Below are 27,982 nucleotides of genomic sequence, written 5' to 3' on the forward strand. Positions count from 1 at the left end.
GGCGATGGATTTCCGAGCAGAGCTGAGCATGCATACATTCATCCCTCTTCCTGAGGCTATTTTACTGCTTTCAGTAGCTTAATTAATTTGTCAATTAGTTAGGTGGTTTTGTAATTAATTAATTAGCTTGTTAGTTAATTAATTTGTATTATTCATTCGGTCCTTCCGAGAGAGGGCAAATTGTGTAATAAGCGTGCATGTATGTGATGCATGTCTTCCAACCCCCACTTCTTTCTCCCTTTTATTTACTAGCTTATGATGGTTAGTTTAGGACATGTTTCAATTAGTATACTTATGCTCGCATGCTTGTATTCATTCATCTGTCTTGCATGTACCAGGCTCGGCGCATCATGCTAACTGCATTGTATTTCAATTCCAAATTGAATACATGTTATCTGTTACATCTCATATGCCATCTTAGAGTAGCCGAGCCTATCTTAAGTTACATTTTTGCATGTGTTGCATTAGGCATATCAGCATATTTAGGATTCATGCATGATTTCTAATTAGCTTCTCTTTTGGCTTGGAGTACTCGGTAAGCTTTTATGTTTTAGCATCCTTGTATGTGTGTGAGTGACTGCCATGATAGCATGCTTACCATGAGGCTATGTGCTTACGTGATATAACTGCTTGAATGCCTGTGGGTGAAGGTTGGGTTGCTTGAGTTGGAATAATTCGTCGAAACCCATATTTTAGCCTACTTGCGAGTAGTAAACTTCAATCCATTTTTCAAAACAAACGGATATACGATACTTTGTTCCAACTTAAGCAATCCAGTCTATACTTGTTTTGCTGTGAGCATCACATAGTAATTCTAGGCTAATAAACCGGAATGAGAGCACACGTGTTTTCAAAAATTTAATATCATGGTTAGTAGAGGCCGATCTTTGATTGGGCGAGCGGGAGTGCTCACGAAGTGACCTTCCCCAATCGTACCGAAGTTCCTGAGCCGAGGCAACTTTGGTGATGACGGACACGTGGCCTTAGGCACGAGTCAGGGTTTCCTAAATTTTCTCAAAATAAAATATTTAGGTGGCGACTCTATATCTGGCAAAGCAGTTCATGTTTGACACTTCTTTCTAAAAATTAGTTTTTCAAAACGATTTGCCGGATTTGGACTCTTTGATGATTCATCGGTCTTGCATTGCACTCTGCGAGATTAGATACATGACCGTGACAATTGAGTCCGAACTGTAGTAAGTCCAAATGAACAAAATGGAATTCCCTCCCGAGGCGTTCGGGGACGTCTACACTGGGCTGTAGCCACCTATGCCCAGCCCTAGGTCCGCCCTTGATGGTGACACAAATTGCAAAATTAAGAACAACCCAACAACAAACAATTCACATTGATGGAAAAAAATAAATTGAGAGCTTATTTGAGAATTGATTTTTTCAACAAGTTTTAACTTTTTATAAAAAAAAGTGTGTAAAAATATAGAGAGAATAACATGACAACTTATAATAACTTTTTAACTAAAAACTAATCTTCTCAAACATAGCCTAATACATGAATCTCGCCTATTCATTTGACCAATCCAAAACGGGCTGCACAATCATGAAAAAATTGCTCACAATCTAATTCACATATAATTACAAATTTGTATCAAAAAAATAGATAAAAAAATTATGAAAATAATTAAAAATAAGAAAAATACTTATAGAAATAGAAGTTACTAGATTACAAGTATTTTCCTATGAAGTACCACAAATGTGGGTGTTGATTTATGACCATACAACCAAACGGGAAACTCAGCTGGGGAGCACCGGTAGAATAGATTAAACTCGAATAATCTGTCACAGAAAGATAAGAATCCAACGGTGGTTCGTCCACCCGGAGTAGCGAATTGTGCTTAAATTCACAAAAAATAACTTACTGCTCACAGTATCTCACACATACCTGAGATCCACGGGGTGTCCTGTTTTTATAGCCAATACTAACCTGATCTTATAGAAGTCTCATTTCAATAGACTCAAGTTCAATGCTAAAAGTTTTATCTTTATCCAAACTGAGATCTTCTCATATTTGAGAACTCTTGTTCCTTATCTGCTTATCTCGGATTTCGGTCTCCGTAAATAACCTCGGCCTAGCCGAGATCACTTCGACATCAGGACTAACCTATGTGGCACCTCAACTGATACTTCGACGCCACCTTGGTCACGTATGGTCATTCACAAAATGTGTCCTCACAACAAATAAATTTTTCAAACAAGACTTTTTAATATTTTTTTTAGAATAATGATTTGTAGCTCGAATTTTTCCCCTCCCCTAATCCCCCGAATGCCCAAAACAACGTCATTTTGGGCATTTTTTTTTTTCTTCTTCTTCTTCTTCTTCTTCTTGCAGGTCTAAAACAGAGGGAGAGGAGAAGGAGAGGGAGAGGGAGAGGGAGAGGAGAAGGAGAGAGAGAAAGAGAGAGTGCGAGAGAGAGTGAGAGAGAGAGAGGAGACAGGTCGTCGTCGCAGCACCCTCCGCCCGACTTCGCAGCCCTCCGCCGTCGCCTCTGCCCATCGTCGCAGCCCCACCTCCGCCGATCGTCGTCGCAGCCTCTACCTCGCAGCCCCCACCCCTCCTCCGCCTCCAGCCCAATTTGTTGGCCCCTCCAGTCCCTTCTCCTCCTCCTCCTGATTTTCTTCTTCTTCTTCTGAAAAAAAAAATAAAAAATTGAAAACATTAAAAACGACATCATTTTTGTTTCGGGGGAATTCAGAAAAACTCTTTCGAGTTACGTAGTTTTTTTTTAATGTTTTAAACAAATTTTATACTAAAATATTCTAGAACAAAATAAGGCCAAAAACAAAGAAATTGATTCGTGCGTGATGATGATAACAAAGATAGATCACGTTGTAATAATGAGACGAAAACAGCCAAAGCATCGCTTTCGAACAGAATCACTGCTGCACTTTTTGTCTCTTTTTCTCAACGATCCCAACAGTCCAATCTATCTCTCTCTCTCTCTCTCTCTCTCTCTCTAGGGTTGTGCAAATGTGAAAATCGAGTCCTCGAAAACTCACTGCAAATCCCAATTCTAGTTCGAAGATGGCGACTTCAGCTTTCAAGTCCACCTCCAGAAGAGGAAACACCACAACTAGCAGCACCAGTAGCTCCCGCAATTCCCCCAAGAAAGCCCCAATTCGAAGATCCCTCAGCGTCAGCGCTCTCTCCAGAACTCACGATCATCTTCAATCCGACATCACTTCCGAGTTCTTGAACAAACGAGACAATCCTCTCTTCTGGAGCTGCTCTGGTCCACCGGACAAGGAAATCGAGCCCCAAGATGTGCGCAAGGTCAGTGCCACTGTTTTGACTGGTTCTGTCGATGGGCAGAGAGAGAGAGGCCGATCGGTGACCAGGAATTCGAGCAAGAAAGTTGGAGAGGGAGGGAGGAAGCCGGTGGGTGTGGGTGGTGGTCGGAGTTTGTCCAAGGTGGATACAGGGCGGCGCGGCAGGTCTGCCTCCACGGGCCATTACGCTGCTTCTGAGGTTCTCTCTCTTTTGGGGGATTAATTTCACTTTTAACATCCAATTTTTATGTAAATTTCATTTGGATTTTGTTTTGCTTACTTTCTCACCCTTCAATTGTTACAATTAAATCTTTTTGACTTTAACCCCAAGTTTCAATGTAATTGTTTTGTCACCCAATGTTGAAAATTTAAGTAAAAATTGAAACATGAAGGGACACAATGAATTTGGGTGAAAATTTGGACCTGAGAAATATAATTAAAAATAAATTATTTAATGTCCTATGAGCATTTTTGTCCTTTTTTTTTTTGAATGGTGAGTGACATAAGAACTATATTGAAACTCGGGTTGAAGCTACTTAGTTGTTGTTACAATTAGAAGATGAGAAGTTAAATTTGAATGAAAGTTGGAGGATAAAAATTGTATTTTACCTTTCTGTTTTTGGTTGGTGAAATTTGAGTTTGTAATTTCTTTTTGTTGGGTTTTGATTATAGAGTGAAGTGGAACAAGACTCTGTTGTATCCAGCTATCGCAACAAAAGTAGTTCGACTGTAGCTGCCAATGGATTAAAGAAAGCTAATTTAGGTAGAAATGTAGCTGATATGCGAATAAAATATACTGAGCATCCAGTTGTCGAGCCTTCACATAATTCTAATGTGAGTTCAGTAGAAATATATGTAGAGTTTGTTTTTGATTTGGGGCAATGTTGTACTCTGTGTGGTGATGTCAATTAACCAGTTTCTAATGTGCACCTTTTTAGTCTAATTCACAAACACCAAATTGGGAAGATGGAATCTCAACGGGTTCTTTTTCGGAAGCTGAAGAGAAGACAATTAAAGCAGTATGTGAACAAATGAAGGTGAGGCGCATGTTTTTTTCTGACCCCAAGATTTGGATGTATAACAACATCAAACTCTAGTTCTGGTTACTAGAAGTTGGAAACTAGAAGTTGCTTTTAAAGACAATTAAAATGTTTCTCTTTAGATGATCAAACCTGGGGTACCTGGCAATGCAGTGTTAGTTTCTACTTTGTTTTGCAGTCATTCCAGGGAGATATTATGGGAGGAGGTGACACCACTGCAAGTGGAATATATGAAACTGTTCGATCCGAAGTAAGACGAGCCATCTCAGATATCCAAAATGACCTCGAAAGTGTAAGTTCAAATGGTGCATCTTCTGCATCTCTATGGGGGATCATTCATACAAGTTTGTTGCTAGGAGTCTCTCTAGGCGAGTCAATAAGTCCACTTTGATTGCTTTCTTTTTTCTCTGACCTGCAATAAATTATGAACCATGAACTAATAGTCTATACAAACTTCACATACATAATATATCTACATATATTGATTCGTGTAAAGTTCATTCCCACAACATGACATGGATAGAAGTAAATTGGAATTTTCTATTAATTTGTGCGTACTAAAGAAGATTAGCTTTGTTCCATTCAATCAAGTTGGTTATGTGAAGAAAGACATGCAAACATATGTGGAGATAAATAAGATAAAAATATTTCTATAAAGTCATTGCTTACACTCTCAATCTTGGTTGTATTTTGGTAATTCAGGGGGAGCATGATAACTGAGACAGATTTGATGTGCGTCAATTATTTTGTTGGCGTTTGGTTGTCTGTTACATGTTTGTTCATTACTTATATCGCTGTCCTGTGTGTGGCTAATTTGTGTTTATATTTAAATTTTTTGGTTCTTATAACTAAAGGCTATCCAAAGGAACAATGGCACTGCAATTGCAACTACAAATATTGCTGATATTGCTCCAGATTTGGTTAACCCTGGGGCTATTGAACTAGTCTTGGACATCAGAAGGGAATATGCCAGAAAGCTTGAGGAGGTTATACCCTTTCTCTATAATTTTAGTTGGGATATGATTGAATAGAGTTCGATTGTCATGCCAAGATATGGCTTGGGTAACAATTTTAGTTGATTTCTGTATAGCCTGACACTGAGACATTTGTCTCTAATGTACATAATGACGTGCCAAATTTTATGTGCAATAATTATTTTGACTCAATTTCATATGTTCTTTGGTTCTTAGAGATTCATGGGAGCAAAATAAATTTATCTTTTTTTGTTAGCATCGTCTTGATGCTTTTTTTTTTTTTAATAAATAAAGTTATTCTTATTTATCAAAAAAAGAAAATTCTCTTTTGGGAGGCAATAGATGATATACTGTTCTGCTTCATGGTTTTTTGGATGTAACTTAATGCTGTTGTTATTATATGGCAGTCTGGGGAAAGGGCTAGAAAACTTCGAGCAGACCTGACTGTCGAGGAGCATCGTGGAGAGGAGTTGAGTAGAATCCTCAAGGAGCTACTTCCAGATCCAAAGACAATTAATATGCAGAAATCTCGTCCAGGAAGAAAAGTAAGCCTACTTCTTTTAGTTGAAATTCCTCTACGCATCAAATTAATTTTCCATGGAAAGCACGTGGATGAATTCACCTTTACAACAATGCATGTGTTATGATCCCACATCAGTTAACATAGGTTGTGGCCATGTGCATATAAGCCTCTTGGGCACCCTCCCCTTGCAAGCCAGTTTGCAATGGTGAGTTCTACCCAAGGGGTTTGTATAATTTGGTATTAGAGCCAACCACCACGTCGATATGGGTTGGACACACCTATGCGAGTATGGGATCAGATGGGTGTGGCTTTGCTGTTTGAGCCTCGGAGGGGTGACCTATATAGGCTGGATTAAGACATCTAAAAAGGTGTCGAATACTGACAGTTGAGTGAAGCCCCAAGAAGGGAAAGAGTTACCACTGGGTCAGTGTCGATAGACTGGCCGCTATGGATATCGGTTGCGGCGCGTAGTGGTATGTTATGATCATTGATCCCACATTAGTTAACATTGATCCCTCCCCTTGCAAGCCGGTTTCCATGGGTGAGTTCGACCCAAGGGGTTTGTATCAGCATGAGCATGAAAATATAGTGGTTCCTGTAAGTGGCATTCATGCTGTAAGCTAAAGATTAGCTAGCACCAGCCTGTTGATATTTTGGATGAATCGCACTTAAAGTGGAGGTCCAAGATCATAGGCTATGTAGAAATAGGTTGAGTTATGCTTTTCTTTTATCCAAGAAAATGTGTGCATGGCCCTATGCCTCCTCTATATATGACTCCATGCCGTCGACAAATTGGCACATCTCATTGCAAGACAGGGATAGTGGATTTCCTTCATATTTGGGTATGTGGAAGTTTTTAAAATATATTGCCTCTGGTTGCCTTCTTAATAAACCGTATTTGTGTGTGTGTGTGAGAGAGAGAGAGAGAGAATTTTAGTTTATTTGTCTACACCAAGCAGAGCCAGCAATAGTGCAATCTGAACTAAGGTGAGTTTTTTATGTTAACTCACCTTTTAGGGTTGCAACCATCAATTTCTGATTCTAGTCTACATTATTTTTTTTCTTCTTTTCTTCTACTTTATTGTTTTTCTTGGGTGATTATTCAAGAGCCATGTTATTTACTCCATAAAAAAAATCCTGTTGTCCATTGGTGCAACAGTTTACATCTATTTGTGCAAACATTGCAAGGTTTATTATGTAGCTGGCATGGAGTCAGATATCTCTTTTTTTGGCTTACAGTTAGGAAATTTATGGTTTCTCTCTTCCTTTTTGTTTTCTTCTTCTTTTTCTTTTTTTTTGGTTCTTGTTTCTCAACCGATTTATCATTATGTGATGACAGAGTAGCAGTGAAAGAAAAAAGATGTCAAGACGGCTTACAGAAGAAGCCATGGCTTATTTTGATGAGTGTGTGTCCATCTCCACATTTGATAGTTCTGATTTCTCAGCACCAGAAGATCCACCTCTCAACTTGATTGGAGCCACTACACCAGTGGGTGGGACTGCATCTTTAGCCCAAGTAAGCCCCAGCTTATCAACCTCCTATTGCCCTAACAGTTTCTTGAACCATAACCAGGTTCATCTCCTTATTATTTCCATTTATTCCAACATTTTAAATCATTCAGATTAGTTTGGGATGAGATACGCTGTAATTTTTCTCATTTAGCTCTCCCACAAGGGTGTACTGTCTAATAAATAATGGGACATTGTGTTTTTTTGGTACAGCTTTGACACAATTAATTTGGTCAGTCATTGGCCTCTGTCAGACATGACCGAAGTGTCTTAGCGGATTTTAATTCATCTTATCCTTTACTTTGTACTGTATGTGATGGGAGAGGCAAAATGATCGATGCTGACATAATATGAGCTCTTATGGACTACTAAGTGCTAGCTCTGATAGGATTAAGATTCCAATTTTAGAAACTTGAGACATTTGGCTTCTAAAACGCATCTAACCAGTGAAAAAGACATGCAGACCCAATAATATAAGTTGACGGTAGTATGACTCATGGGCAACCATGAAACCCCATGTCTAGGATACCCTGAAAATGGAACAATACTTAAGCTACAAAACATGAGGAATCGTATAGAAAACTAATTGAAATTATGCCTGACCTTAATAATCATAAGATGATACTACTTAGTGTAAAAAGTTAACTATGCATGGTTTCGATGGCCCTACATTGAAATTGAAATCATATCTGATTACCAATTTTAGCTCGTGCTTTATATTTACTCTTCATTGTACCTTGTATAGATGCATTAGTAACACTTGAGCTAATGGTATAAAACAATTTAGGGATTTTAAGTCCTTCCTTGATCACAAGTCCAATAAGATGGTTTGCATATTCATCTAAAAAATGATGATGAAGCTAAATTTTAAGTGTGAAGCTATGAGTATTTATCCGAATATATATTTATGCGGTTGTGATTTTTTAGCAAAAGTGTTGACCTGGAATGATTTACACAATAAACTACTCAATCCTCATAATAAGAGGCCTGGGTCCACACCCACACCCATGTGATGTGGGGCCCACCCCTCTTTGTGAGAGGATGGTAATTTAGGGTGGTGCCTATAGAAGAACTGTTTTTTTAATTGGCAAAGGTGGTCATAAATTTATCCATATATTCAACCAAACATTGATGTAAATTTGGAATTCTTATATAAAGATATTCTTGCTTGCAGGAGTCAGGTGGTCACGGTCAGCTCATACATAGCAATACGAATTCCAGTTTTACCACTAGCAGCGGTAGTAACGAGATTAATCAAGCCAGTCTAAGAGGTAATAATGCTGAATCGGGTAGGAAACTACAATTCTCCTTCAGTCGGAAACCAACTGAAAGTGTTGGGCTCCAACAGGACATTAGGAATTACATTAAGAAAAATGAAAAAGAATTTGAAAAAGATGACATCGACTCAGAGAATTTTAGATCAAATTACTATGATTTAGATGAGTACAATTTACAAGGCCGTGCAGAAAGCTTGTTATTTGACAGGGTATTATTTAAGAACAGAATAGAGTCCGGGTGTTTGCATCTCTGTGACGGAGGTTTGTCAATTTCACTTTCTTCTTTGGGTTTGTTTACTTGAATCTGAAACATTGTGATGATCTTGGGAATTCCCAAGTTGTATGTAAAGTGTGAGAGTACGTTTGTTTGGATAATTTGTACGTTGCTCATACTATTCTCATCTCCAAGTTTCATATGATTTGAGGAAATTGTAATGAATGTGGAAATAGAAATTGGATTGGATCAGTTGAGTGATGATAATATTATATTCCTGGTCTATGCTGCCTTTTCAATCGACGATAATATTAGAGAGATTAGGGTTTGGAGATGGCGGGGGAGGGGAGGGGAAGAGAGGAAAAGCAGGGAAGAGAGCAAGGGACTGAAGGTGAAATTAGTATAACCATGTTTAAATATTTATTTATTTATTTATTTTTTCATGCATGGTGCAATTATTTTTTATTTTCACCGTTTTTGCGATTATCTCTTCTTTCTATTTATCTGCAATTTTCTTGAAGTTAAAAAAATTATGAATTAATTGTGATCATGCAAACAAGACCTGTAAGGGCTCACACAATAAATATGTGTTTGTTGGTTGCTAAGCACAAATAGGATGAAATATATGACAGATGTACCATTTTTGGAAACTTTAACCAAACAAGTTCTGTGTTACTCATCAATCACACAACCCTTATTTTTGTTACAACATGAGTTCTGCTTGTGCATAACATTTAAGTGGTGTCAAATGGTTACTTTTTTTTCTTTTTTCTTTTTTTTTTATATATTTTAAATGGTTACTTTTTTTAAAAAAAATAATTAAATTTTGTAACTTTCATTTTACACATGTTTTTGCTGAAATCTATATTTTGAAACCTACTTGAGAAAATCTATCAAATAAAATTCATATTCTATATGAAATTTAATAAAAAAAAAATTGTGTGAAATTTCACAACACTAAAAAAAAGTTATTATTTATGCTGTGTTTAGTTGGAAAATTTGAGAAGGGATTTGGAAAAATAAAAGAAAAAATATATGTGAAATGTAAATATATTTGACTCACGTGTCAATTATTTTTTTCTTTCTTTTTTTTTTAAATTTCTCAACCACTGCGTTAAAGATTGAGAAAATTATCAAATTTAGAAAATTCATCAATGCAAAACTCGAAAGCTTTTCAATTTTTTGTAAAAGATAAAAGTCATAAGGATGCAGTTTTAATTATAGTAGCAATAACATTGGATTCTAACTCTTTATGACGGACTGTTTTTTCTAATTAGGCTACAGAGTGGTTGAATCATAATTTTTTTAACGTAGGGGTTGAAATTTTTTCTTAAGAAAATTTAAAATAATCCACCAAATGAAATTTTTGTAATTTACGTTGCATGAACTAGCGCTGTTCGCCGTTTGGTTGCGATTAGAAAATCTTTAATCTGTCATCCGTCTGTTAAATGGGCAGATTGAAAAAAATAATCCAAATCTGTCTGCCGAATTGACGGATACGAATTAAACGGATTAGCAAATTGACAAATTTATGAGAATCGGTTTGGTAGTTTAATTTTTTATAAATTATGAACATAATATAACAATTTTGTCAACATTCTTTTTTATAATAATCTAACTCAACATAACCAAAAGATTATTAAGTAAATTGTCAAATACCAATAATAAATACATATAAGAAAATCATGCATTATCAAAACTATTTCATTACTTTTTTTTATTCAAAAACTACTTAATTTGATTTTTTTTAAAATGACAAAATTAAGCCCTATATTTTCCATACAAAAATACTAATGGTTGGTTTGAGATGTTCTAAATAAGTGTACTTTTTGACTTTTTATAAAAAAATGTGTAAAAAAATAGAGATGAGATATTGATTGATGTGACCCAAAAAAGATAAAAAGATAAAAAAATTGACTAAAATAGATTATGCCAAACAAGGCTTAAATATCAATATTTGCCATTTAATAAGAAGATTTCCAAATTGAAAACACAACAGAATATCTGAACTATTTTTCAATTGAAAACACAAACAAAATATCTAAACAAATTGAAAATATAAAATCTTACAAATTACTAGGGGTGTTCGCGGTTTGGCGGTTCGGTTGTAACCAAATGAACCTCAATTCTGTCATCTGTCCAAAATTAGGTAGATTGAAAAAAAATTAATCTGCAACCGTCCGCTCGCCATCATGCATCATCCAAAATGTGGCGAATCGGATCAATTCGAACAACTTGAATAGATCGAAATATCCGCTGCTTACCCCTAACGAGAACAACCACATCCGCATTTCTAAATTCAAAAGGTAAAAAACATGTTCTAAACTTATATGTATTTTATAAAATAAACATAAATTATGAATACATTTCTTGATTTGTTCAAAATATAAATTGTTTCTTATGATTTAAAAAAGAGTACTGCTATTAGCATCCCATTAATTATTTTTGACCCCTATTTCTTTGAATTCCCACTTATAAATTCTAAAACCCTTAAAATTTATTTTCTTCCCCCAAATAATATCAAAATTGTCATTGTGAAAATATTCCACTAATTTAATTGAATGCACGCCTACACATCCCAAAAAGGCTCTCCCCCAAAAACCCTAATAAAATCCACGAAGGTGATTAATATTTCATCTCAACATACTCGTTCATGACTTGATAAAATAAATGTTCGGTTACCTGTTCCTAAACAAAAAAATAATGTTTGCCCTTGTGTTCCCAAATTTATGTCATATGTTCGGGAGTTCAGTCCTTAAAAAATGACGAACAATTTTTATTATTTTTGCCATTTTTTTCAAGAAAATTACTCCTTATAAGGCCAATCTCTTTTGAGCTAAGAGTACTATCAATGCTATGAACCTTTTCTGAACTTTTATCATTGTACTTATCTCGTCTTATGGAATTGTGGTTGTCGAAAAAACTTTCACTCATTGTCATTGTAGGAGAAGTGTAGGTAATTGAATGGTTGTCACCATTATTGTTGGAATATTGCCGTCAAAGAACTTTTAAGGTTTTGAAAGTGAAATTTAGAAAAAGATGGATGCGTGGTGATGGAAGTGGGAGCTCTCATAAACCCCAACTCATGATGTAGCGGGTGTGTGAGCTTAATTGTGAGATGGGGTGTTCCAAAATTATCAATGTCCTTTTTGGTAATTTCATTTAAGATTGTTATTGTAATAAAAAAAAGTTAAAAAAATAGGATAAAAAATAATTGATGGGGTGCTAATAGCAAAATTATAAATACTCATTTGTCATCATTTTAATTTAATAAAATTAATTTAAAAAATAAAATTTCTAACTACTTTCATATACAATAATAAAATTTCCTGAATTATAAATTGAAATAAATCTATGATATAATTAAAAGTTGTTAATTTGATAATTTATTAATAAAATAAGTTATTTGTCATGAAATTAGAAACTCTAGAAGATGAGATGTAATTTTCAAAATTATAGTGAATAATTCGTATTTTAAATAAATTTCAACAAGTGTATTTGTAATTTATTCTAAAATAAAATACAAAATTTTCATTATTAAAAGTATTTACTAAAGTTTTGTTTGGAATAAATTTTTTTAGTTTAGTTTTTTAGCTATTTAGTTATTTGAACCTGACTAAAAAAGTTATGTTTGAGATAACTTTTGATTTTATTTTTATTTTTTTGTAGTTAAATTGATGGTTATGGAAGAAAAAATTTGAATGTAATATCTTATTTTATTAATTATTATATTTTTTTTTGGCCATTACCGACTAAAGTAGCCCAAAAATCCCATCATAACGAACGTAAAAAAAATAAAAATGATTAATTCATCAAATTTGATCTCGCTTGACTTTATAATTTTTTGCATGACCGACGTTGTCTTTACCAATCGTTATTATCACCCTTATTAACAGGAAATTATTCAATACTCCCGGAGCACCACGTGTCCATACTCCAAACCAATCACCAATTAGTTAGCCCCATGTTGTCCCTCCATCTCCAACATAAATTGTGGGCCCTTGTGTCTCTCCACCAATCAAAACATTATGGAGCACCACGTGCCTATATTCCGGAAGTACTGCATAATCACCCCCTTATTAACCTGTGTGTTAATCAACATCTGTCCAAATGATCCTGACTATATACAACCGACATGTATAAATTATAGCAATGCGGCCCAACCCAAATTCAGTGAAACTAGCATCACGGAGAGAGGTGAAATTGTCAGAAACCGAAAATATTACCGAAAAATTACAAAAAAAAGAAAAAAAAAAAAGTAAAAAAAAAGAGAGAAATCGGAAACGAGTTTCGTCTGGGTTTTGGGGCTGTTCTGCTGAGCGCGCGCGAGAGAGAGAGAGGGAGAGATTTCTCAACTCGGCTGAACTTCGATCGATGAAATTGGATCTCTTCCTAACTCCAAACCCTCCTGACTGAAACCATATTCACAGAACCCACAAGATTTAGACAGTGAGGGCTTCGATTCGTATCTAATCGCCAAAACAACTGGTACTTCCTTCTTTTCTGATCTAATTTCTTCTAAATTTTCCCCAAAACAGAATGTCTAGGGTTCACTATCTGACAATTCGTTTGTTTTGTGTTTGACTTTCTAGCATTTGGGCTTAGTTAAGGCATTGTTTGGCTGCGTTTCTCATTTTTTTTTTAAGCTATAGCTTTGATGGTCTCGCATGGCACTGTCTGGAAATCTTGTTTGTTTTTGGATAATGGGTATTTCTAATTTATTTAATTGTGTCTAAACACCCCCTTGTTCTATACATTTGACAGTTGAAGCAAGCTACAGTTTTGCAGTGCTGTTGTTTTGGGACTTTTGCCTTTAACAATGACTCCAAACACCCATTTGTTTCTCTAATTTGATATTGAATTTGCATCACATGATCTAATAGAGCACCTCACCTTGCAGTTACTATCGTTTGCCTAATTTTTTCTTTTTTTTTGAAAATTTAGTATCTTGGTATTGTGTACATATCTCTGAAACTTAAATTCTAACAGGGACACATGTTTTAGCCTCGGTTTCAGAAAATTAGGTAGAATAATAAAGTATAACATTGTTGGTAAAACTTTCTCATGGTAGATTTTATGGTAAATTGTGGGAAGAAAGACTATTTTTTCTCCCTTGTTCTCTAGGTACGTTTGTTGTTTGAGGCTTTAATCACAGCAAAATGTCTGGCACTATCGGGAAATCTTAACTTTGAACAATGGCATTTGACGTTTCTTTGCTTTTAGAATTCTAATTATTTGAGTATCTGAACATGCCTTGCTGAACAAATAAGCAACATGGACAGTTCTTCGAAGTCGTTGTACCCATGTTGGAGACATGCGTCTAACACACCTTTAAATGTGTCCCATTATTATTTAAATTTTTTAGTTCTAGACACGCTTTAGACACTTCGGGGACGCACGTGCCCATTGCTTCCGTTGTTTGGACGCATATGAAACACATCATGAAGTTGAACAAAATAACTAGGATACAATGATAAAAGAAAAACTACGTAAATTTGCACTTATTAATTCTTGCTCTTTTAAACTTTAGGAATTAGTGTTATATTACATATTTTTATTATCTTTGAATGAAATTTATATATACTAAAACTATGTATTTTATGTGCGTCTCCCAGGTGTGTCCTGCATTTTTAAAAAATCCATGTCGGCATATACGTATCTGTGTTTCTTCGCTACACAATTTTTAGTTTTTGACATTGAAATCATGAAACTAATGTCTGTCTGTTTTGGAACGTTTCCACGTGACAGTGGCTTTTAATGGTAAAAATTGACTTGCATGAATTTTATACTAAAAATATTTTTTTGATTTTTTTGGTGGCAATTCTTTAGTTATGCAATGAGCTTTGGAGAACTTGAGTTTTCTCTAATTAAATAGCAATCCTACTAAAAGTGCGATGCAAAATTCTATGAAGTCAAATTATTTTTCATTGGTTTTGGAGTGGCTCTCTTATTGTGATAGTGCTAGCAGGTGCTTCTGCAGAAGTCTTGTTTGATAAATTAACTCTTTTTTTTTCTTCTTCTTTTTATATGTTCGCTTGCTCAATAAAATTTTCTAACCCTCTGGTTTAATAGGTTTTAATAGATTTTCCTTCTTTGGGTGGCTTTAATGTAATTTTTTGTGGAAGATAAATAAATAAAATATGTTTTTGCTAGGTGATAAGAGCATCCGCATCAGCCTCAGCAAATTTTGAGTCAAATTATAATTTAAAAAGCCATTTTTTTATTTAGCTAGTCACCCACTACATCAAACTCTCTATTTTAACTCAATCCTATTAAAATATTTGTTATTCTTTTTTTTTTTTATAATTAAATTGATGACCTATCAACCAAACAATTCTTATGTTTAAAAAAAAAAGTACCGTTGACTGGTTGACCTGCCGGACGTCCGGTTACACCCAAATCGCGTGTTGTAGCGATGAACAGTTCCTCGTTTCATCAGACGAGTTACTGTAGCAAATTTAACAAAAAGTTAATTTAACAAAAATTTGTTGAGACTGATGGAGGGAGAATTTGATGATTTATTAGTTATATTTTAACTTTTTGTTATTTTAAAGATGCTGATGCTGATGCTCTAAGAATGGAGTTTAAACATGTTTTTTCTTCTTCTTTAAATTGTAGTTTATGCTTATATACATACTGGCAATTTCACCTATGTTGCATGTGTGAAACATCATATTTTAAGACTATATGAACACATAATGAATTTTATTGGTTATTGCTTGTTGGCGAGTATTTTATTTTTTTATTATTTTTTTTAATTGACTGGTATTGTGGATTCATGAAGGGGGGGGGGGGATTGTGGGAGGTGGTTATATTTCAAAATTATATTTTGTATTACCAAATTTATCCTAAAAGACAAATTAAAGAAATTGATTATTGTTTGACCTTGAAGGTTTTTTAGGAACAACCAAAACCGGTTAAGCTCATGGACACGAAATGGAGTGTTGCCTGTATAATAGTATTGAAGATATAGATATTGATATAGGTAGATGTTGTCAATTAAAGGAAACCCTTGCTATTACTTATTGTTGTCAAAGCTGACTTTAAGATACCGCAATTTAAATCAGGTTCTTGCACATACCATTCCAATGGAGCTGGTTTAAAGCACTACAGTTGGTGTGGTTTGTTGAATAATTAATCTCGTTATCTTTCTTAGGGTGCCGCTACAATGTGAACTTTTTGTGCACAACAATATTCAAACATGTAGCATACAAACATCCATATTCTTGGTAGGGCTGCAAACGTGTTGAGCCGAGCTGAGCCGGACTATGTTTATGCTCAGCTCGACAAATTTTCAATGTGTTCGAACTCGGCTTGAGTTTGAGCTTAACTATCCAAGTTCGAGGTCGGCTCGTTGGATATTTTCTAAACTCGAGCTCGGCTCACATTGGCTCGAAATCATAAAGTCGTTACCAAGCATCACACTTGGTGGCATCTCTCTGGTCACTCCTTTTATAAGTGTGAATGTGCTCCTTCAACTTGTCATGCAGCGATGTGGTATGGCTATCATAAGCAACACAAAAATTTGCTGCCAAACTATGTGGTCTTCTCACCTCTGCTTTGAAGTCTCCAGTCCCACATTGCTAAAGCAACTGACATCAAGTCCTTCGGGCCTTATAAAATTGATGGTCTAGCAAGCAAAAGAAAATGTCTAACAGGCCTTATAATAATATATAATATATATGTATTATTATATTATATAAATTAGACAGAAAGTAAAAAAATTGTTGCAATTATGCATGGCTCGCGAGCCTAGTTGAACGAGTTTTATTGAGCTCGAACTTGGCTCGATTATCAAACAAGCGTAAAATTTAAGCTTGAGCTTGTTTCTTTGTCAAACGAACCTAGCTGAATGAGCTGAACGAGCTTTAAATGAGATGAGCTTGAGCATGTTCATGAACAGCTCGTTTCATTTTCAGCCCTAATTCTTAGTGGGTACATTAATAAATACGTCAACGATCTCACTGCAGTGCTTTCTTTCTGAAATTGGCAAAAAAGAAGCTCTTTTTTTGTTCATTTCTTTTTCACATTGCTGTAATTGTTTGCTTATATAATTGTTCTTTGTGAAACCAAATTGGGCAAATACATGAATATGTGTTTGTTTTAGTAAGTATCTGTTCATTGGATTCTCTTTGAATCATGTGCTACCATTTGAGTTGCTTTATCAGATGTTGCCACTTATGTAGGTTGGTACTTATTGTTGCCTACTTCCTCTTTTGCTCTAGTAGGGATAAACATGAGGAGCTGCTTATTTTCTTACTGGAAATAAAGACATGTTTTGATATTATTCGGTCATCAGGAATGGATGTTGAAGTTGTTGAAGTTGATGGGGGTAAGAGAGAAAACAATGGGAAAGCAAATATTTCACCTAATATGGGTGAAAAACAGGGTAGAGCTCGAAACTCTTCTGACAGAGATGCTCCCAATCAGGACGATGATGAATATACAAAACCATATGTTGGTATGGAGTTCGAATCTGAAGAAGCTGCCAAGACATTATACGATACATATGCCAGGCATGTGGGTTTTAGCACCAATGTTGGTCAGTACAGCCGTAACAAGCCTGATGGGCCAATCATTACTTGGGATTTTGCATGTTCCAGAGAGATTTTTAAAAGGAAGAATGTTGAAAGCTGCAATGCTATGCTTAGGATAGAGAGAAAGGATCAAGACAGTTGGGTTGTAACGAAATTTGTGGAGGATCATAACCATTCTACAGCAAGTCTTAGCAAGGTTCATTACCTTCGACCTCGGAGGCATTTTGCTGGGGCTACAAAGAATGTGGTTGAAACATTTGATGGCCCAAGTGATGTTTTTGTCTCCATGGATGGAAATCATGTGTCTTATGATCCTAACCGTGGACTAAGGGGTGCCTCCCCTGTAGACACAAATTGCCCAGCTAGGAGTTTTGGCCCTGTAAATTATGGTCAACCCTGTATCAGAAAGAGAACCCTTGGGAAAGTCGCCCAGAATCTCCTCAACTATTTCAAGAAGATGCAGGCTGAAAATCCTGGTTTCTATTATGCAATACAACTTGATGATGACAATCGCATGACTAATGTTTTTTGGGCTGATGCAAGATCAAGGACGGCTTATAATCACTTTGGTGATGCTGTTATTTTTGACACAATGTATAGACCAAATCAGTTTCTGGTTCCCTTTGCTCCTTTCACTGGTGTAAATAATCATGGTCAGATGGTTTTGTTTGGATGTGCATTACTTTTAGATGAGTCAGAGTCTTCCTTCACTTGGCTATTTAGGACATGGCTGGCTGCAATGAATGATCGTCCCCCCGTTTCTATAACCACTGATCAAGATAGAGCCATTCAGGCTTCAGTTGCTCGGGTGTTTCCAGAAACACGCCACTGCATTTGCAAGTGGCACATCTTGAGAGAAGGCCAAGAAAGGTTGGCTCATGTATATCTTGCTCACCCTTCTTTCTATGGGGAGCTGTATAGCTGCATAAACTTTTCCGAGACAACTGAGGATTTTGAATCATCATGGGGATCTCTCCTTGATCGATATGATCTTCGGAACAATGAGTGGCTTCAAGCTGTCTATAATGCTCGGCAGCAGTGGGCTCCTGTTTATTTTCGGGGCACTTTCTTTGCTGCACTTTCATCAAACCAAGGAGTTAGCTCCTTTTTTGATGGGTTTGTGAATCAGCAGACCACCATACCAATGTTTTTTAAGCAGTACGAAAGAGCTTTAGAAAATTCATTAGAAAAGGAGATAGAAGCAGATTATGACACAATTTGCACCACGCCAGTGCTAAAGACACCATCACCAATGGAACAACAGGCAGCAAACCTCTATACCAAGAAAGTTTTTGCCAAGTTTCAGGAGGAATTGGTTGAAACTTTTGTGTATACTGCTAATAAGATTGAGGGTGACGATGTGGTCAGCAAATTCAGGGTTGCAAAATATGAGCATGATGACAAGGCATACATAGTCACATTGAATATTTCTGAGATGAAAGCTAGTTGCAGCTGTCAGATGTTCGAATACTCTGGCATTATATGTAGACACATATTGACTGTCTTTACAGTAACAAATGTTCTCACCCTTCCATCCCATTACATATTGAAGAGATGGATGAGGAATGCCAGAGTTGGCTCTGGATCGGAGGAACATGATGCACATACCCAAGGCATTGAGTCTCTGACCTCACGCTTCAACAATCTATGTCGGGAAGCCATTAAGTATGCTGAGGAAGGGGCGATTGCTGCAGAGACCTATAACACAGCAATGAGTGTTCTGAAAGAGGGTGCGAGGAAGATTGCTGCGGTGAAGAAAAATGTGGCTAAAGTTACACCTCCCTCTCAGGGCAGTGGAAGTACTCAGGAAGACAGTAACAAGAAGAACCCTACATCACCTTCCGATATGATTCCACCACTGTGGCCCTGGCAAGATGCGATGCCACATCGCTTTAATCTTAATGATGCTGGAGTTCCTGCTGCTGATTTGAATCAGCCCAGCATGGCTCCCATTTCTATCACCCGTGATGGTGGTCCTCCTGATAACATGGTATGGAGTGTGATCTTTTTGGCGACATGTTTAATTACACATCGAATATACAGATTTGTTGTTTTGCAAGTGCGAATAAAATCAAGAATGTTGGTGATTGCTTCTTCTAATTTTCTTTTGTGTTATGTATAGGTGGTGTTCACTTGTTTTAAATCCATGACTTGGGTCATTGAAAATAAGAATTCAACACCAGCCAGTAAAGTAGCTGTTATTAACCTGAAGGTATAAATGTTTGTCTTAAAACTTTTATTTTGTATTTGTGGAGAACTTGGATAACTTAATGATCCTACTGTCACATTACTCTTATGTTTTAAGATGCATCTCTATTTGCTTTAATCTGATGCTATTTTAATAGAAGAAAAAGTGGAAACTGGTGCATCTCCAGTCCTAAAGAGCTTATTTCATCATGAATATGTTTGTACCATATCATGCATTGTATAAAACCTTTTAAAGAAATTGGGGTTGGTATATTGCCATCTTTACTCGTCAAGTGTTGTTATCCTTATGCACAATAAGAAGTATATACATGGTACTCTAAGATGGTGCCCTTTATTTTCTTATTGTAGTTGAATAGGAGCCGTTTTCGTATTAGTTTCACTTCTTTTTTCCTGAACTGCAGCTGCAAGATTATGGAAAGACTCCTTCAGGAGAAACAGAAGTGCAGTTTAGACTGACAAGGGTTACACTGGAGCCTATGTTGAAATCCATGACTTACATAAGTCAGCAGCTCTCAGCACCAGCTAGTAGAGTTGCTGTTATCAATCTGAAGGTATGCATTTTGTGATTTTGTAGTCCATTTCTGCTACCTGTATTTTTATTTATTAACACGTTCATTTTTTTTCTCCTTCTCATGCTGTATCTATATGACCCTTTGTTTTGATTTGTTCAAATATTAGAATTTGAGATCAACTAAGTTGCTGAGTTTTTGTTTTATTTGTTGTAACTTCGTATGGTATGGACTTTATGCAACAATCAAATATAGACACAATGGCTGCAGTACAGCATCAATATGTGAGCGTACAACAAGTGAAGACGTTGCTTTCTTCATTTGTTTTTATTATGCAAGAAAAGGAAGTGCCACTCAGATTGTGTGGTGGTGGCTCAACGCCTTTGCACCAGTTCGGACTATGAACCAGTTACTAGGATTGATATCGATTGATTCTAAGAGATTGTAGATGCTGAAGATGAGGAATGATGATAATTATCCGTTCATCTGTCTTTATCTGTGCTACAAGGGATGTGTGCTTGAGCACTTTCTGTGTTGGTGATGGACTCTTAGGGCTTCTTCCCCTACCTTAAAAAAAGGAGAGAGAAAAACAAGTGATTGGTGCCTCTGTCAATTTGGTTAATATAGTTTTAATTGTATTTAGTCTGTTTGGTTTAGTTTTTAAAAATTGTTTAAAGCCAAAATAGGTGCCTCAGTCTACTTGCTCTTTAGTAATGTGAAGCTCTCCTCTGCATCGTTGGTCCACGGAAAGACACCCTTCATGCTGTCTGTAATTTGTGCCATTATGGTGATGCTTGCCTTCTCTACTGTTATTTTTTTTTTTGCAGTCCGATGATCGATGACCAGGTTCCCCACATTTTTAGCAACGTATTGTTGAACCACAGGCAATTTTTTTTTGTGTATTAGGTGCAGTGGCGTTTGGACAAGTTGCTGCTACTGCTGCAGAATTATCTCTTTCCAACTTCTATCTTCAAATATGAAATTTTCCCATGTAACTCAACTTAGCTAACTGAACTCAATCTATTGGAATGATATTGACAACATATGACCAAGGGGTAAATTACTCATTTTTCTTCACACTAACTGCTGTGTTTTTCCTTGTGTTTATCAGCTCCAAGATACAAAAACGACTACTGGAGAAACAGAGGTGAAATTTCAAGTTTCAAGAGAGACACTAGGCTCTATGTTAAGATCAATGGCCTACATTCGTGAGCAACTTTGAGAATCTGTAAGCATTCTCTTCTAGATATCATTGTGATTGTTTGAAGTATGATTAATGTACCAAGACATCACTTCTCCCTGCATTTGAAGGAGCGATTTCATTTGCTGTCCAGGAAAAGTTATTAACTTCCCTATTTGAGGCTTAGATATCATTTATGGGGCCAGTGTAGTCAAATGTGGGAAAGTGCTTCCAAATAACTTTGATTCCATATTGCCAGTTCCTTTTGGCACTTTGCAAAGTGCTTTGTGAAGCAGGGTGTTAATTTTCAGTATTGATTAAAACTGTGTCTAGTTGCTGAGAAAAAACAGACGAAAAATTTATATGCATATTAGATTTGAAAACAATTTCTGTATGCTTTACTGTGTCTCAATTAATAGTGGTAGAAATTGAATTAGTAGACAACAAAAAACAATGCATCCTTATGAACATCGCAAACTAGCATCTTCAAATGAACCAATGCTCGACCCAATATTGCCTTTGCGGTTGAAGCCTTTGTCCTTGTCTGTTCTTACGCAAGCTTATTCAAATAAAATTGAAGTAGAACTTGATATAATGATTTATGATGGCATGATAGTTGTAACATGTGTATGCACTATTCTTTATTTTTCTGTTGTTAGTACTTGTTATTATTTATTGAATAAGCAACCTGGCCCAGAAATTTGTTGTGTGCTTCTGTGATTGATACTGTTACATTCTTTTTGCTTTGATATGTAAATATTTCAAAGTGAGAGTACCACAGTGTGTAATACTGCCATTTAACCATGACATATTTGAATTGATGTGAAGTATTTTTGTTGCTAGTTTCAGATTTGTTAATGTTGATTGTTCTGTTCGACTCCTCGTCTAGTGGGTTTTTCTAGGAAACTTAAGTTTGTTAAATCCTATCTCCAAAAAGGAAAAAGAAAGATGAATATAGGTTCTACTTACAATAGCTAAACTGAATCATTAAAAACTGCTGATTTTTTTAGTTTTTTATTCTGATGGTACTAGGTTGTAGTGTTTCCCAACGAAATTTTGCTTGTAAGAAACTTTTGGTGGATTTTGGGTGATGGTGGGATAGGATAGCATTGTTGCTGGGAAAAAATTAAATGGATGGTGGCATGGTGCTAGTGCTCAAAATTTGATATTTCACTCAAGTTTGTAGTCCCTCACTTCCAAAAGTCCAGGAGTTTTGTGTCTTTGGAAATTAAAGTCACTATCAAGCTACAGCAGAGGGGATGGTTAGGGGCGGGCTTCTGAATTAAAGTAATAACCAGTACTTCTAGGGTACTCTTGTGCATGCTTTCTGAACTGCACTCACTGCCTCCAGAGACTAGGTTTATGCCTTTAGTTTTAGGTACCAAGCTTTTGGAAGAGAATTAGAGCATTGCAGGCATCAAATTATCATTACCATTAACTTTAGTACCCTCCCACACTGGCCTGGGGGAGGGTGCGCATGTGCCTCTCTGACACAGAGAGATGAACATGCTTGGTCTTCCTGTCCTTTAATTGATTCTAAAATCTTATTTGGATGACATTTCCACCCTTGTAAAGATTGTAATATAGTTTCTGTATTTTTACTAGATAAGTCTATATTCTTCATATTTATTCCTCCCTTGATAGAAGAAGCGAGTCATTGAAATGAGTTCACAGTAAAACTACTAGTTTGACAATGCCCCCAACCTTTTAATTTGACAATCCCGTTTTTCAACATGCAACACTTGTATTTCCTGTCATTTGAATCGAAGTAAAACTGCTAGTTTTTCTGGTTTAATATAAAGATATGACCAGGAATTTAAATTTTTTTGACCTAAAATTATTATTTAACAAAATTAAACTACCAAATGATGTTTATACCCTTACAGAACTTTTTGGTTCAAATGTTTTTATTATTTTTCTTGCATATTAAATGTTTTAATTTGGTGAGAAAATAAATTTCAATTTTTTTTAATAAATCTCACCAAATTAAAGCATCAAAATGATATTTTTTGCCTTCTGATCCTTTTTCTCTTATTTTTTTCTTCTTTAATTTGGTGTTTTTACTTGGTGAGAAAATAGTTCTATTTGAAAGAAGAAAAGATTGACCATATGCGTGTAACTGTTAAATCATTAAGGAGGTCCCACTTTTGTCTGTGAAAATGATATTTGAAATACATGGGCTCAAAATGAATAAGGAACTAACTAGTCAGTGTGTGCACTGTTAAAATTCACCTACTACACACCTACCACTACCACCTACTACACACTCACCTACTTCACCTACTCTCCACCTACTCCATACCTACTCACACTCACCTATTCTCTTCCCACATCCTCTCTTCTATATATAGGAATCATTGTAATATAACATACAACAATCAATAATACATCATTTTTAACATGGTATCAGAGCAAGGTTAAGCACTTAGTATTTTTCGCTTCACCGGCGGGCGGCAACCTCGCCTTGGCCGTCCGCCGGACCTCAACCTAATCTGCTAGAATTTTCTACACATACCTTGAAATTTCTTCAAGTCCACCACCACTGCCCCTCCTCCAGAGTCTCAACTAATTTCTGCACTCTTCTCACCTGCATTTTCCTCTGCAATTTGACATCCCCATCGCCTATTATCGCATCCAGTTTAAGCAGTTGATTCATCAACTGTTCAGTCGGATTCAACAAATCCTTCTCTGCAACCTTCCCACCTTTAGTGACTACCGATTCAAGCGCAGACACCTGGCCTGCAAGCCTATCAACCTCCAAGTTGATATCGGAGATCGATTTGGAAGCCTTCTCCATCGTGGCATTCTTTCGTATCTCAAGCTTCTGATCCTCGTGGTGCAGCCCTGTCGGCTCTGTCATCATCTTCTTCAATTCCCCGAAAGTGGCTTGAGAGCTGATATTGATTTCGTGGTAAATGGACCGGAATTTGACTCGGACTCGGATGGTGGGCGGTGGGATGCGGTGTTGATCGGAGTCAGTTCGCTTCTGAACCAGCATTCCGCCGGGCCTAAGCTCCTACTCTCCTTCTCCGCCGCCGTTGGCCGGTGAACTTCCCGTCGTCATTCGCATCATCTTTTGATTTCGTGTCGGATCTGTAGAGGAATCTGAGAAACCCATCATCAGAGACCCAGTTCTGAGCTTCTCCATTGTCGAAATATCAGATCTCTCTCTCTCTCTCTCTCTCCTCTTTCTCTCTCTCCTTGTGGGGAAGATTCGAAGAAGGAGAGAGAAATTATAAAAAAAAAAAAAAAAGAGTGGACAGCCAACACAAGAATGGAACCGCATCTGCCACCGTAAACACCCTGCCTGTCGTCGAACCAGTGTGTGCTCAACGACGACGATCCATACTCTCTCTCTCTAGAATCAGAGAGTATTTGCTTCGAAACAGTGAACCCTGATCTTGGTGGCTGAATCGTTGATCACAGAATTGGCCCAGAGCATCTTCGTCCTTCTCACTGTTCAATATCTTAAAGTTACATCCAACATAATCATCATGTACCCCACTCTCTCTTTCTCTCATTTTTTTCACTTTCCAACCCACCAGCGCACATGCTTTCCTCTTTCATATCTTATTGTTATTATTATTATTATTAACCCAAAAAAAAAAAAAAAATAAAAAAATAAATTAAAAAAAAAATATATATATATATATACCGAACCCCATTACCGATTTTCACAAAACAGTGGACCAAGATATCACGTGAACCACTTTCCTTCTTTCTCCCATCTTTCATTTTGATTTCAAATTTATTCTTATTATTTCTTTTTTTATTTTTCTTTCACATTATTTTTACTCTTTTGCAAATTCCATTCATACCATATAGCTTTGCACACCAAACCATCTTTTATTCATGTCAGGGATCAACCCCGATCATAATTTTACACAAAAAAAAAAAAAAAAAAAAAAAAAAAAAAAAAAAAAAACAAACAAAACAACCACATCCACCTGCGGGATTTTTTCTTATCTACTCTGCCGCCGGTCTCTTCTTCTTGCCTCCGTCCTGCGCGGCCCTTGACGGTGTTGCCTCCGTGCTTCCTAGACCACCAAGCAAGTTGCCTCCTCCCTGCTCCTCCACTGCAGCATATGGTGGACCTCCAAATCGGAACATCACGGTGGCCTTCCGCTTCAACTCCTTGTTTTCCGCTTTCAGCACACTTATCTCTGCTCGCGCATCCTTATACATGCGTTGGAGCAGAGCCAGTTGGGCGTTTAACTGCTGCACCTCATTTGTCCTACTCTGCAGCTGGTGCGACAGGTTTCTGACCGCCGTCATGGTCTCCACACATGACTTCAAAGTATACTGATTGGCCTCAATATCAGTTTGCACCGCCATTTTTTGCTCCACCGACCGCATCGGAAAGTTCAACGAAGCAAAACCAGAGGCGCTTGGTTGAGGTTCACTGGCCACCGCACCAGTTATCTCTCTTGTTGACTCGTTGAGGTCGGGAAAGAGAGTGAGCAGACCACGGGACGAAGAGGCCATATTCTGGGTAGCTGAACGGGAAGACGAGGCCATGTTATGGGTTGCTGAGTGTTTCAGAGAAGGGTTGGTTACAGAGTGTTTACAGAGTATCTCTCTCAAGACAACGAAGAGTTTCTCAGAGGTTTTTAGCCAGTTTTTTGTCTTAGCCTCAGCCTCAGCCTCAGCCTCAGCCTCAGCATCTGTCTTGGTTAAATAGCCAAGGCAGATACGCGCATCGCGCGCCACTTGACGCCAGACGACAAAACGGGCGCGCAAGCCAATGTGGTGACGCGCCTCGCCATCATGTCCGACACATCTTTTTATGACTTGGGCTCGCCTTTTGATGGCACGCCTTTTTATGGATTGGGCACGCCTTTTGATGGCACGCCTTTTGAAAGATTGGGCACACCTTTTGAGGGTGCAACTTTTTATGGGTCCGACAAGACTCTGTAAACTGTCCCGACATTGATTCCGGTTAGTTTCTACAAGGGTCCGACAAGACTCTGTAAACTGTCCCGACATTGATTCCGGTTAGCTCCTTCATGGGTCCGACAAGACTCTGTAAACTGTCCCGACATTGATTCCGGTTAGTTTCTACAAGGGTCCAGCAAGACTCTGTAAACTGTCACAACAACTGTCACAACATTGTCTGCTACAACGGTCCGACATGATCCCATAAACTGTCTTCTACATCGGTCTGACACCGCCATCCAGTGTCTTCAACAATGGTCTGACACGACCATACAGTGTCTCCTATCCTCTTTTATTTTTATGTATTTTCTTGTTTTGTTACTCTCTCCAAACTCAAGTTGGTTAGTTCCTATCCCCCTTGAGTTTGCGGGGGCTGTTAAAATTCACCTACTACACACCTACCACTACCACCTACTACACACTCACCTACTTCACCTACTCTCCACCTACTCCATACCTACTACACACTCACCTATTCTCTTCCCACATCCTCTCTTCTATATATAGGAATCATTGTAATATAACATACAACAATCAATAATACATCATTTTTAACATGCACCATCATATCTTGGGCAATGGGCTACAATACTGTCTCACTGTAAAAGTGTAAACATATCTAGTGCTTATTTTACAATATTTTGATTCGTCCCATCTCATTGATCTCATCATTCTTGTATTATGAATAGAACACAACACACTGCATTGCAATCTTGTGGATGAATGTGGTATTTTGGCTCTGAATTGATGCTTAAGCCTGTCAAGCATATTGTTACACTGTACATCCCAGAACTCTGAATTTTGTGTTCTTTAATGTCTAAATAATATGCTAGCTGGTGGACTCAAAACTCAATTTTCTGCAACGTAAGCTGTTGCACAATTTTCAGAGTTGAGATTTGTACCTGTCTATATCTTATACAAATCGACCTGGTATATTCCCGAATATTGTTTAGATTCAGACAAAGGTTTGTTGGAGTGGATTGAAGATACAATTTGAACCACTATGCCTCGTTGACTATTTACGATGTGGTATGTTTCCATTAGTCACTAGAATTGTTTGTGTCATCGAGCCTGGCCATGTCTGAGGTGCTGGTGTTGTTTAAATTATACCCGACCATTGTTGTTATGTTTGTAGTTTTATAGCTGCATCAATTTATGAATTTCATCACCTCATACATGAGTACTGGTTTGTTTAATTCTATAATTTCACAAAGGGATATGTCTTTGTGAGACCACTGATACGATATTATAGCTGCATCAATTAACGAATTTCATAGTCTCATACGTGAATATCCCGAAGGGATGTCTTTGTGAGATCACTGATACAGTATCTATATTTTGTCAGGCAAAATCTATTAAGCAAAGTGCTAATCTATCTCATTGGGCAAATATTTATTTGTGGCAGACACAGAAGCAGTAGCTATCGAGGCATTGAAGGCTTGATCGTTTGGTTTGTGATAATTTGTGTACCGTGTTGATGTTTTACTATCATCACAATTTGGGTTAGTCGTGTTTAGGTATTGTAATTACTAACTTGTTTAGATAGGAGACCCTTCGTTTCCAGTTAAGCGTGTGCTGGAAAATTGTGTAAATGTGAAAACCCTAGAAATTTATTCAAGGAGCATTGAAGATATGTGTATTTCATCTTAGGCACATAGCTAGGTTTAGGTCTACGGAACATTGCAGAAATCTGTACTTCACGTTAGTGACTACACTGGGATCTTCTATAATTTATATAAGGGTTACAGATTGCTTGGCACTCTGCTATTTTAACTATTGCTTTCTTTTCATCCT

General features: G+C 36.9%; 2 protein-coding genes and 1 pseudogene across 11 annotated transcripts; 2 read left to right on the forward strand and 1 right to left on the reverse strand.

The window, feature by feature from the left end:
* The first annotated feature begins 2,764 nt into the window (after positions 1 to 2,764).
* On the forward strand, positions 2,765 to 9,071 carry LOC114298990 (uncharacterized). Its single transcript, XM_028243660.2, has 8 exons — positions 2,765 to 3,481; positions 3,955 to 4,116; positions 4,221 to 4,319; positions 4,501 to 4,614; positions 5,177 to 5,308; positions 5,704 to 5,841; positions 7,159 to 7,335; positions 8,503 to 9,071. Exons 1-8 carry the CDS (start codon positions 3,038 to 3,040, stop codon positions 8,905 to 8,907), a joined length of 1,671 nt encoding a protein of 556 aa, XP_028099461.2. The 5' UTR covers positions 2,765 to 3,037; the 3' UTR covers positions 8,908 to 9,071.
* Positions 9,072 to 12,970: 3,899 nt separating this feature from the next.
* On the forward strand, positions 12,971 to 27,947 carry LOC114298977 (protein FAR1-RELATED SEQUENCE 3). 10 transcript variants are annotated; one of them, XR_014330200.1, is made up of 7 exons: positions 12,971 to 13,307; positions 17,048 to 19,346; positions 19,479 to 19,568; positions 19,966 to 20,115; positions 20,329 to 21,064; positions 21,185 to 21,301; positions 27,534 to 27,947. XR_014330200.1 is itself a non-coding variant. In XM_028243646.2 (7 exons), exons 2-6 carry the CDS (start codon positions 17,121 to 17,123, stop codon positions 21,283 to 21,285), a joined length of 2,652 nt encoding a protein of 883 aa, XP_028099447.1. In that variant the 5' UTR covers positions 12,971 to 13,307; positions 17,048 to 17,120; the 3' UTR covers positions 21,286 to 21,301; positions 27,534 to 27,947. The 10 variants fall into 10 exon arrangements, 9 of the variants coding, with proteins under 9 accessions (XP_028099447.1, XP_082726003.1, XP_082726005.1 ...); XM_028243646.2 differs by having other exon boundaries at positions 20,980 to 21,064; XM_082869877.1 differs by having other exon boundaries at positions 20,980 to 21,064; positions 27,594 to 27,947.
* Positions 23,756 to 24,338, reverse strand: LOC114298978 (BAG family molecular chaperone regulator 3-like; annotated as a pseudogene).
* Positions 27,948 to 27,982: the final 35 nt, after the last annotated feature.

Source organism: Camellia sinensis, chromosome 5 (genome assembly GCF_055761805.1).
Source record: "Camellia sinensis isolate YWXY chromosome 5, ASM5576180v1, whole genome shotgun sequence".
Lineage (NCBI taxonomy): Eukaryota > Viridiplantae > Streptophyta > Magnoliopsida > Ericales > Theaceae > Camellia > Camellia sinensis.

Coding starts and splice junctions, on each gene's coding strand:
- LOC114298990 (XM_028243660.2), top strand. CDS start 3,038: ATGGCGACTTCAGCTTTCAAGTCCACCTCCAGAAGAGGAAACACCACA. Junction 4,615..5,176: donor TCCAAAATGACCTCGAAAGT/GTAAGTTCAAAT, acceptor TTATAACTAAAG/GCTATCCAAAGGAACAATGG. Junction 7,336..8,502: donor GGACTGCATCTTTAGCCCAA/GTAAGCCCCAGC, acceptor TCTTGCTTGCAG/GAGTCAGGTGGTCACGGTCA.
- LOC114298977 (XM_028243646.2), top strand. CDS start 17,121: ATGGATGTTGAAGTTGTTGAAGTTGATGGGGGTAAGAGAGAAAACAAT. Junction 19,347..19,478: donor GTGGTCCTCCTGATAACATG/GTATGGAGTGTG, acceptor TGTTATGTATAG/GTGGTGTTCACTTGTTTTAA. Junction 19,569..19,965: donor TAGCTGTTATTAACCTGAAG/GTATAAATGTTT, acceptor CCTGAACTGCAG/CTGCAAGATTATGGAAAGAC.